This window comes from Stegastes partitus, unplaced genomic scaffold (assembly GCF_000690725.1).
Source record: "Stegastes partitus isolate 25-593 unplaced genomic scaffold, Stegastes_partitus-1.0.2 Scaffold22, whole genome shotgun sequence".
Classification (NCBI taxonomy): domain Eukaryota; kingdom Metazoa; phylum Chordata; class Actinopteri; family Pomacentridae; genus Stegastes; species Stegastes partitus.
This window is the reverse complement of record NW_007577753.1, coordinates 91,591-103,854: the sequence shown is the minus strand read 5'-3', so window position 1 is coordinate 103,854 and position 12,264 is coordinate 91,591. Positions and strand designations below refer to the sequence as shown.

At 42.7% G+C, this 12,264-nt stretch overlaps 1 protein-coding gene across 2 annotated transcripts in view; it reads left to right on the top strand.

The window, feature by feature from the left end:
* Positions 1–6,433, top strand: part of enox2 (ecto-NOX disulfide-thiol exchanger 2) — a 192,579-nt gene extending 186,146 nt beyond the window's left edge. For both annotated transcript variants that reach the window (XM_008294984.1, XM_008294992.1), the window contains 2 exons: positions 490–575; positions 5,603–6,433. In XM_008294984.1, the coding sequence (XP_008293206.1) occupies positions 490–575; positions 5,603–5,734 (218 nt within the window). In that variant the 3' untranslated portion in view covers positions 5,735–6,433. The remainder of the gene's footprint in view (positions 1–489; positions 576–5,602) is intronic.
* The last annotated feature ends 5,831 nt before the right edge of the window (positions 6,434–12,264 follow it).

Genomic DNA, 12,264 nt, shown 5'->3' with positions numbered 1-12,264 from the left:
TTTCCACCTAAAAGCCTCAAGTGATTGTGATATTTTCGCTCCAGTGTTCGAGCCAGTGGAAAGCTTTGTGGCTTCAACACTGTGTGTGTTTGTTTCGGATGTTGGCACCTCGGATGCTCTATAGGTGGTTAGTAAGCAGAGGTGGAGGATTACCTCTCTCCTGGCCCTAACTGTGAGCTCATAGCAGATGGTTTGTTTGAGCTGGGGGAGAGGGTGGCTTTGATGAGAGACAACAGCATCAAAGCTGTCATTAAACACTCCCTCTAATCTGGAGCCACAATATACAAGAGGCTCTTAACAGTAATGGGACTCTGGGAGAAGCCACTCGAAGCTTCTGTTACAGTCAGTCAGAAGAGAGGAGAGGCAGTTAGATAAACCGGTGCTGTGAACATCCTTTGGTGGTTCAGTGTTTTAAGGGTGACAGAAGCTGGAGGTATGTGACATGGCTCTGTGTTAACATCTCTGCGTGACTTGTTTGTTCTACCTCAGGGATCATTTCAACATTCCTGCACGTCCACCCGTTTGGAGCCAGCATCGAGTACATCTGTTCCTACCTGCAACGTTTGGACACCAAGGTAACTGACTCACATGAATCAAAACTTCTGCTGCGGAGTAGATCAGCCGAGCTGGGCTTGAGTATCGCTCGAGGTTACACGCCCTCATACAGACAGTGTGTCAGTCTCCTGTACAGGACTCGCATATGTGCTTGTTGTATGCCAGGGTCCTGCTGTGCAGTTGACGCACTCTATTCAAGCATTGCTCTTTAATGCTTTTGCAGCCCTTTCCACAGCAATGGATGGATTTTGCAGAAGTGGTCCAAAGATAAAGCGTTTTCAAGAAATAGTTTGACATTTTGGCAAATAAACACATTTGCTAGATGAGATGATAAATGTTCCACACTTTTTTTCCCCTTTTTTTTAAACCTCAGCTACTTTCTACACAACACTTTGCAGTCTGTGTCTTAGCAGTCGAGATTTAAAGACTGATACCACTGGTACCTGTGTGTTAAGAGTAGAGGTATATGCAGCGGCCGTTTAACTCAGTTTAGTAAATAGCCTGTAATTAGAGGGACAAACTAGCCTGGGTTTGTCCAACGGAAACAAAATCCACCTCAAAGCACCTCTAAAGCCAACCTCACACCACAAGAGTTTTAAAATCTTAACAGATTGTAAAATCTGGTGGCATTACACACAAAATGAGAAACTTCACAGATGTTCTTCTCTCTAATCTCAGACGTAGACAGCTTAAAAATAATAGTGTATCACATACTACAGGATATTGTTATGCCAGAGGGACCAATCAGGGAGGAGTGCACCGTACCACATGATCTTGTGGGGAAGCAAATGTAAACAAAGTGGAGACTGTGGTCTAACAACTAGCTGTAATGCTAGCTGTTAATGTAAAATAGTTTGCAGTGAAAACAAAGCAAAGCAGAAGGCTACATGAGTCTGGATGACCAAGTAGTTAGAAAGATGCCATCAGGAGCAGATATCTATTCTTCAGCTAGAATGGGAGATGAGATTATTAATGAGTTTTAATGTCTGTAGCTAACTTTGGCCTCATATTTAGCATTGTTCGGCAACAGTGCCTGTTTCTCCATCTGTTTAACCATCCTGATTTACACTCCGGTGTTAGATATTAATCGGTGCAGCCTCATGCGTTTGCAAGAACTTTCATTTTAGGACAGGCTCTATAAACTCTTCAGTTTACCAAATAAACTGGGCCAAACATCGAGTCAGACCAAGATCCCAGACCACATTCCTTCTCTGACTGTCAGGTGGGTTTAAACAAGAGTAAATTTGCCCAGAACTCCTGCAGTGTGAGCGCAGCTTAAAGTTGACTCATTTACACAATGCATTGTGTTGCATACAATTTGTCCTTTTAATGCCTCAGCTTTTTGTGTTTGCTTTTGTTTAAATGTTGAATGCTTTGTTTAAATGATCAGCAGTTAGTGGTAGATTGCGTCATTGTTTTGGTAATGTCTTTAAAAAAGACAGCAGAGGAAACATTCACAGGAAATAAGGCTCAACAGAAATGGTTAGTCACAATAAAGCACATGAGACATCTCTCAATGTGTTTATTTGGGAGAAGATTTCAAAAAACTTCTTTAAAACTGTTTTGGATAAAGTTCAACTTTGATGGCAGTTTTTATCACTTTCCTATACTTAGACTTTATAGCTGCATGTCTAGCCAGTTTCTGCTTGTTGGGTGATTTCCCTTGAAGCCGGAAAATATTAAAACTAGATCCTTCATTCAGTCGCTTGAAACTGGACACCACCCTCCTCATCGTCAGACGTGCTTAGCTTCCACTACGACTGTTGAAGCTCGGCTTTTTTATCCCCATCTTTCTGCTGAGTCATTTTAGACATATTATCGCTCCTCACTGCCACTTATATGAGGCTTTCAAAATGCCACCTTTCAGTGTCACCTCCAAAAAGCAACACTAAGATTAATGGCTATTTCTGCTCTCCGCCCCCACAAAAAGCCCTTCGAAAACATGGCTTCCCGTTCCTTTACAGTCAGAGTTACTGACCAAACAGAAGACGCATTAAACATCTGGTCTGAAACCCTCAGATTTCAGGCTCCTCTTACTCATCATTTGTTAGAATTAATTTGTCATCTGCAGAAAACTTTGCCTCGACCACATCCACAAGGTTGCCCCAAGAAATTAATGTTCTCTGTGGCAAATCTTTGAATATGCTCATCACCACCGTGACTCATTCTCACATTCTCGCACATGCAAAGAGTGTGACGGTCCTCTCTCATGCCTTTCGGGGGTTTTTTTGTCCAGTGAGTGTTCATGTGTTGGTTTGTGTGTACGTGAGCGAACGCCCACGCTTGTCTGTCTGTGTGCGTCCGAGTTTGCTTGTGCATCTGTTGTTCCCACTCCGACTCTTCACTACACATATCAAGCAGCCCACAGTTTTGTCAATATCACTGGCTAGACTCCCCAACAACAAGCCCAATCCTCTGTGCTTATCTAGTGGCTCCACACACACACAGCTCCATTGTGTATAATGACACACCAGTCCTATCTCTGATGGACCTTAATGCATCCTGACATCAGCGCAGGGCTTGAACAATCTACTTATTAATTCGAGACACTGTGGGTTGTCTACAGCAGCTTGTACTTGGCAGTGTCACCTCAGGATTTCAGTTGGCTGACTGATCCAGAGCCCACCCAAGTGGTGTGAGCCAGATTACACTTAGTCAGGTGGCTGCTTGCTTACAACTTTACTTACGCTGTAGTTGTCTGATTGCAGTGGAGGTGTGAGTGTCGTGATTGAATGCTTTGTGAGCGTGAGTGTAGAGGAGGTGTATCAGAGACTAAAGCGGGGGCGTATGAGCAACTCTGTGGGTGACCCAACAAGAGCTGGACTTTTCATGGTAAAAAAGTTTCCTGATTGTTTACTTGACAGAATTCGGAAAGAGCTACTGGAAAAAAGCATAACTGGAATGAACAAAATATGACTGCACTCTGGTAGGGATGGTCAAAATTAGTGGTGCATGATATTAACATTTCTGGCTGATATCAATATCTTATATTAAGATTTCTGATATGGCCAGTTTTTGTTCACACCGAAAAATGAGTATAAGTATACTATGAGAACATGAAAACTATTCAAAAGAAGCCCGTACCAAATAAGATTACATAGTCTTCTTTATTACGTAACAAAAATAAAACATGTTTTAACATATTTAATGTTCAGGTCCAGCACCGTTTAAGTGAAAACATCTGTGAACTAGCAGCAATATTATATGTCGAGACAAAAGCGCAAATGTTAGACAATCATCGGTTTTTCACATCGGCTACATTTGTTCATCAGACCGATACCGATATATGGGAAAAACCACTAATATCGGCCGATACTGTAGTGGTCGCCGTTATATCGTGCATCCCTGGTCAAAATGTTTGACCACATTTGAAAATCATGAGATGGTAAGTTATATTATGAAACACAGGAGTCATAATTACAAGCAATTTGAAGAAGACTGATATAAATACATTATTACATTGTCAAGATTCTAATTAAAAGCTATAGTAAAAATGTGTTTTATTGTTTGAGATTTATTGTAAGAGCATTACCTGTCAAGATTCAAAGTCTTATTTCAATATGCACACATTTGCGTTGTTGAATATCACAATGAAATTCTTTCTCTGCAGCATTTCGAACCATTAATGTTGCGACAGCCCCAGCATCTCGGATGAAAAATCAACAGATGTGTTGGACATACCTCCCCCTCCTTTTATTTTCATTTTCAACCAGGAATGTTGCATATACAAGAGCCAGAAATGGACCTCTGTGTGGAAACAGACACACAAAAACCAGAGTGGAACAGACGTGAGCAGAGGAAAGAATCGAAACTGTAGTAGAGACTCTTACGCTGAGCTGAAATGAAATGAGTGCACATAAAAATATGTAAATAACATACATCAAAAATTATCTTATTAAATTCTAAAAATTAATAGTAAAATCCAAAAATCTGATGACAAGAGGTTCGTGAAGGACAGCAAGGATTGGGTTATTGTCTCCCGCAGCAGAGCTCAAGTTGTCAATGTTTTCCTTGTTAGACCAGAAAAAAAAAATCACATCACTATAATCAAGCCCGGAGGAGATAAAAGCATGAATGACCTTCTCCCAGTCTGCTGACAAGAGAAAAGATCTTAGCCGTGTGTTCCTCTTGATTAAAACACAATTGCACTTCTTCAGCCTCGTGAGCAGTATGTGACAGTTCTGAAGCCAAAAACACATCAAGGTTATGGCCTTGGGGTTTTACATTTGTTGATAAGCTGTCCAGACGACACATCATGTAACTGGTGGCGCCGTTGCTTGTAAAGATATCTGGAGATACTGGAGATAAATGACATAATGAAGGGCATATTTGTAACATCTGGTTTTCCATAGCTGCAAGGTGGATCAGTGGTTAACACCGTTGCCTCGTAGCAAGGAGGTCGCCAGTTCACGTCTCAGTGAGGACTCCTGGGATCTTAGTGCGTGGAGTTTGCATGTTCTCCCCGTGCAGCGTGGGTTCTATCCGGGTTCTCTGGCTTCCCACAGTCCAAAAACATGTTGAGGTTAATTGATGATTCTAAATTGTCCGTAGGTGTGAATGTGAGTGTGCTTGGTTGTCTGTCTCTAAGTGTAGCCCTGCGATAGACTGGTGACCTGTCCAGGCTTCAGCCCCCCGTGACCCTAGTGAGGATTAAGCGGTGAATAGACAATGGATGGATGATTTCCCATAACAGTGGAGGTTTGTGTCAGTGCAAAGCGTGTCCCAGTTTAAAGAATGCGAACCCTTGTGGACCTACATGAGACAGTGACACATTAGAAGATGTTCTGCCTTCAACACATTACCTGGATATGAACTATGATCTTATGGCACATGACTAAAACCAAGCAGGTTTTGCAGGAAGTTGTTTAACACATCCTGGTAGGCTCGGACAAATTAAAAATGAATGAAACATGAAGCATGGGAATAAGTCTGCAACGACTTTGCTGATACTATTTGTCGCAAGTCAGTTGCAAGAATACAGTGTTTTCTAAATAATGGAACATGTGCAGACAAATGTGTTTGAAATAGTGTGTTTGTGTGTCTGCAGATCAACCCCAGTGAGGTGGAGGCTCTCCTCTCTCGGCTTCCCTGCACCTTCAGACAGGAGCTGACGGGCGTTGGTGCCAGTCTGGAGAAACGCTGGAACTTCTGTGGCTTTCAGGGCATCAAGAGCACATAGACTCTGCTGGTGACACTTCTGGGACGCGGAAGAGACAACAGGCGGACAACGCAACACATAAACACTGTAGAGATGTGAGAGAAACCGAGGCCCGCGACTATCAAAGACTGTGGACTGTACCTTACTGTACAACGACGCAGGAGACTGAGCACGGACCTCAGATCAGGAAGGAATGTTACATGAGCTTTTCAGGGACTCTGTAGGTGGCAGAGATGTAAAAACGCAGCATTTCCATGGTTACAGGAATGTTGACACCAAGCCCCGGCGATGAAGACTTCATGAGCTTAAACTCTCAGTCACTGGGTGTCTGTGAAATATTTTTAGACACGACGACTCCCTGGGAGTAACAGAAGAATTCCTACAGTCACTGGATTACTACGTAGTTTTTGCCCACGGGGGCAGGGCATTGTACTTTCTGAGCACACAGTTGGCTCTGTATGGTGTCAGCGTGGACCGGGTCTACAGGGCTAACCAGGGAGGTAATCAGGCTCTACCTGAACACTTCAAACCTCCGAACCCCTGGGCCTCCCCCCCTTCTCTTTTTGCTGTTCCTGGTTTGTAACATAGATCAAAAATGGATATATTTCTTCATTTTCTGTAAAGGCTGTTAACAGTTGCATAGAATCATTTGTTGTAATACACTGTAAATGCTTGGATGATATTTTTGATTATAAAAAAGACGTTTGAGTATATAAAAAATGTTTGGATTTATTTTTATATATCTACTGTTCAGAGAGGCTGTGTGTAAAATAACTATGAGATTCAAGTGCAGTTGTTCAAACATCTTTAAGCCTGCCAACCCTTACTATCAGTCCTGAGAGACACGCACACACAGACACCTGCACAAGGCGAGACAAGTGGTTCACTTCTAAGTTTGTGCCCATTCTAGCTTGAAGGGCTGTGTTTTTTTCTGCCTTTTTTTTTTTGTTCTTATAGAAGCTGTACTCAAGGCTGGTTTTAGAGCCTTACATAAGGGCATTTGTGTCTCTCAAAAGCCAATTAAGCCTGGCTGTCAGCCTGGCTAAAGGCATAGTGCATTCACATCACACTTAACTGCGAAGCACACCTAGGGGATCATGTTAATGATGTTTAATTGGTGAGGCAGTTGGTGTGTGTGTGTGGTCTCTGGCATGGAGTGTACACAAAATGTTTGTGTGCTACTTGCCTGGATCCATATATTAAACGGTTATACAACACAGTTTTCTTCTCCACCTTCAGCAGATAGAGAGCTCTCGCCGCCAGGACTGGAGGTTCCTCCCAAAAGCCCAGTCAAACATTCTTAATACGCCTCCACCGGGCTGTTTGACGGCGCGCTCGCTTCCCCTGTTGCTCTGGGTAACAAAGGTTTATTATTACGCATGATTCGCTCTCATTGGCCTCCTCCATCTCCTACAGTCACTGCATTTGAAAAATTAGTGCTCGCGCTCGTCTTAGCATACAAGTTCTTGTAGCTGAATTAATAATAGGGAATGTTTCGCCTACATGCTCCTACAAGGCTTTCCTTCTGTGTACATGTATCCATTATTAAGAGCAGAGGTTTCAAAGGAAAGCGGTTTTCATGAGTGAAAAGTAAACTGTAGTAAATCTGTCATGGGATTGGAATTGTTTGCATGTTAAATATAGTATGTAATCTCCAACCCACTCAGTCTGTAGGCTTCTGTCAAGCATGATTAGGAAGGAGAATGAGTGCTGGTGCTGTAATACAGGGCGTTATGCTATTATATGCAGTCATAGCAATGAATGAAAGCAAACATCAGGGTTTTTCACTTCTCATAAGGCACGTTACAATTATTTATTATAATAATGATCAGTTCAGAGATGGGATAAGAAACATTACTGGCTCCATCTATCCAACAGCATTCAGACTAAAGGTCATTTTTCTGCTAATGTTCCTCATGGCTTCATTCAGACATGCCCACCACCATGATAGAGAGGGCCGCCGTACGGATGCGATATTCGTCATTTACACGAGAATAGACAAAACACCAAGCGATGCATAATAATAACCAACAGCAGCTCATCAAACTGTCCAAATAACTAAAAAACCCAGTGTATTAAAGATAAATCAGTGAAACTGGAAACTCAGGACTCAATGGCCATGACGTAGCAAATGATTGACCTGCAGATGTTAAACTGTGTCTGTGACAGCTCACTTGTCTAAGGTGGAGAACAGTACACAATGTGACTTGCTGTTAGATCCTGATCTATCCTGTCTCCATGTCAGTGTTAATCTAGTTAGAACTAATTAAATTAATGCTGTTGTTTAGTGTGCAACCGTCTTTATAGAAACTCACATGGATCCTGCTGCTGTTTGATGCTGCAGGTATTCAATAAACTCAGAGGAAAAACTCATGTAAAGCTCCTGTTAACATCTTGTGAGAGGAAAAAACCTGGATTAGCTTCATTATTGAAGAGTGCCATTAATCTAAGCTGCTAGTGTCTGGTTCTATGATAGTAAACTTTTATAATTATGGACATTTTATTTTGTAGCCTAATGGATTGAAAAGGAACAAATTATAGAGCAAAGCAAGTGAGAAAGGTGATTTTTTATTTTTTTTCTCTCTCCACACAGTCTGTGTCTTTTGTGCTCTCTGTGATGGTTTTGGACCAATGTCGGTGCTGAAATGTGGAAAAGGATTACCTAAATGGCTTCACACAACTCAAAGTACCATTGCTGACACAACTTCTACGGAACAGTGACCAGAGCGCACAGTCATACATGTTCGGTTGCCGTCAGATTAACAAGTGCACGTCTGAAATGGGTACAACTGTAAATCCGTGCTTCTTTAGCTCCTGCCTGCTTGATAGTGCACTTGGGATTGTGAGCGATGTTGCCTGTGCAGAGTTGTGCATCGCTAGGCTTCCTCTTCACGCTGCAAGACTTGATCTCAGCAGAACATCCCTGATGACAAACTCCAGCACACCTCACACCAGCCTCTTCTCCCTCCCTCACTCTGCTTCTCTCTTCCTCTCCCTGACATAAACAAAACGCTAATGCGGTGCATTCTTTTCTTTCAGAAGCGGCTTTCTGTCTCGAGTTTCCTCCCAACTGAGCTGCCATTCCTACGCACTGATAGACTGGAGGCACTTGCAATTTATCTCTTTTACAGCTGTTTGTGTGTGAATCTGCGTGCACAAACATGCTTGTGATTGTGCTTTAGGTTCTCAGGCATCACACATGGAGGTAAACACAGACTAATTAAATCCACCAGCAGTCCCCGCTGAATACCGCTCTCCATTCACTGTTGTCTTCTCATCACTGTGACACAGTGAGGAGCCTCCTCATTAATTCAATTCAAGGTGTATGTAAGCGAGGGTGTGATTTGCCTCACCAACAGTGATTATGCCAGAGGACAGTTCCCACCTTGTAAAGTCTCTGGGAGATATATTAGAGGATGTCCTTGGGCATCTGCTGATTTTAAGCCTGAACCAATTCTGAGCCTGAATTTTAAATTTAAGGGCATTCGTGTCAATCTGGTGGGATTTCTTGGAATGATTTCAGTAAATCCATTTATACATATTCATATCACGGATGAGATAGGTATAATTGGACATGAGTAGATAACCAAGTTCTTATGGGCGATATCATGATGCTCTAGATACCCTTAATTACCTTTTCCTCTCGTGTTGCTTCCGGAAGGCATCCTCATCTACTTAATTATGATTATGGCCTCCCTTGAGCGAGCAGGTGAGAGGATGGTGTCTCTGTGTGAGGCGTTTGGGGTGCAGAGTAAGATAAACAATCACCTCAGGAAGCAGATTAGAAGAACTCAGAGGGGCTTCGCTTCTAAGCTTGTCCACGCCGCAGTCATGGAGCTGCAGGGTTTGCAGTGAGGAACTCGAACGCTCTGGCCGAGAGCTCACAGACCGACGTCCCGCTGCTTTGTCTGAAACCTGATAAATCGCTGCATGTCCAGATACATCACTGGATAAAGCTCTGAAAGCTCTTTGACAAGAGGTGATGAGTCAACAGCTCCTCCTATTGAATGCAACAGCAACTACACCTCCATTTTTTTTGCAGCAGCAGGCCAGCACCATGGGTGATTTGCATTGACAGTGGATAAATGGCCACAGCACTGGGGGACATGCACATGCAGATTTCTTTCTCAGTAAAAATCTGCACGGGCCTCATTAATTCATGCATGCATGAAAGCTCTTAAAATTTCCACTATTTCCAGGCTGCCAGTGCTGCAGCGCAGCTCCAGAAACACTTGCCTGCAGGCACTTGGAGCGACATCTTAGAAGACAGAAACTATGGAATACTAAAGCTAGAACTAAAGAGATTTATATTTCTTTGAGGATTATTAGTCTAGCAGGTAGCAAATCTGTGTTTTATACATTCTTTTTTGTTTTGTTTTGTTTTTGTTTGCTGTGTTTTGGTAGGCTCAAAGAATTGCATGCACCTTTAGCCTGAATGAATGGCAAGTGTTGGAGTAACTGCTTTGCACTGCGCTCTCTGGGCTGTCTGGGAACAGGATATTAAGCTGCGGATTTCAGTGGAGTATGTCGTGCAATGCATCTCATTGCATCTACCAAATCTGTTAGTCTCCCGCCTTCCTTTAACATAGATTCTCATACAAAGTAGATAAGAGTTGAAAGCACAGCGGTGAATAGCCACAAGGTATTTGCACCCCTAAGTAGGCTCTCTGCTGCTTCAAATAGCAGGACCCTACAGGTTAGAAGAAGGGTAAGGAGCGAAAAACGGCAGAGGAGAAGACCCTTTCTAGTACTTTGGAAGACATATTCATTGGATTCCTTGAACAGTCTTCGTCGTTTAATACTGTTCACTGGTAAGAAAATGTCTTGGCCAAACGTCCTCCTGCGGTGAGGTCCAGCAGTGGTATTTCTGGCCCATTAGTTGGGGAAACCAGTGGGCCCAATCAGTGTGTTTGATCTGAATGCCAGCACAGAGTGGCTCATGCCAGGTTAGCTGGGACGGTGATGCTCTCTCTTAATGAGCTATAGCCACTCATGCTGCGATGACTCGAGTGACCTTTACCAAAGAGGAATTGCTCTGAACCAGCAGCAATTATCTGCACGGCGGACATTTATTTGAGAAAAGTTTATTTTTAGGTTGGCACCAGCCCTTCGGCGTGTTCTCCAGCATACTGCTTCCATCCTGACTTTAAGTATTTATTATGTTTGACTGCAAAGCTGGAAAGCCATTCTCATGTGGCATTTTCAGGTAAGTGTTTGTAGGATTTTCATCAGGTTCTTGTTAAACTGCAAACACCTGAAGGCCCGCAGAGGTTGGCGGTGGTGCACGAGTCTCAGGTGCTTAAGCCTGAGGGGACAACACATTCACACTTAGAAAACTAGGTTTGTGTCCTTGGGATGAATATGGGAGGTAACAGTAGTCGGCATATGCATTCTCAGTGGTGGTAAATTGAATTTATGCCATGACACACTGATGCAGAAATCAAATATAACTCCAGTGTTGGTAGAAATCTGTCATAGTCACTGAGTTGCTGTATAGCGTTGAATATAAAGGTCAAATACAGCTAGAAAAGCCAGGCATTGTCAGAATGGAAGATTCTTGTGTCTAATTGCACTTGACATCACTTCTCAAAATATTAAACCAAAGCTGAATTCTATAATTATAAACTGCAAAAAAAACAGGTGAAGACAGATGTTAAGATGATTTCATAGTGTTAAAATCCACTGTACGTATGACTGAAGAAGCTGCGTGACTGGTTCTGTACCTGAAGCCAGAACAGAAACAGAAGATGTGGTGAAGACTTGAAGACCAATGAGGACTCTTCCTGGAGGTACTGTCAGCTGGAGATGGATGGAGGTGAAGGGATGACGTGTGGACGCTCAGCGGGCCTGTACTCCTGACAGTCACACCGAGGGACCTGGATCTGATGAATACCGAAGGTGGAGGCGAGCAGGTGAGGCACATCAAGGTGGCACTAAAAATGACAGCTGAAAGCAGCCGAGAGAGGAACACTTTAAAATCCTGACAATCACAAGACGACTGGTTACAGACGTCAATACCTTTGACATATTTTTTTTTAGTCAAAGGAGAAATGACTTACGTAGGAGTTGATGCACTCGGCTTACAATCATCATTATCTCTGTGAATCAAACATTTTCTAAAGCATATTCACAAAGGCACATCATGTTTCCCCTGTATCGCAGTTATTGAATAAGTAACTGCAGCCTTTTCCTCAGACTAGCAAGGCTGCAGCTTCAATAAACCGATATGTCAAGAGTGCTCTCGAAAATGAAAAGAGGTTAGCACATAAAATATGCAGCTGTAAATGTAGTTGTTTCAGGTGGCAAAGAAGTTTTGTTTCTTAATCAAGAAAAGCATACAGATTCAGTCATTTATTGGTAAATACAATGCTTACATCCATGTTGACATTTTATAGAACTGAGTTTATTTGTTGAACTGAATTACAACAGGTTGCACCACACAACAGGCCAGCTTTATGGCAGACATTTTGACTTAGCAGTGAGCCACATGCACAAACTGAGGACGCGTGTCAAAAAGTGATCCAAAAACTCATAAGGAAGTGAAGCTTTAT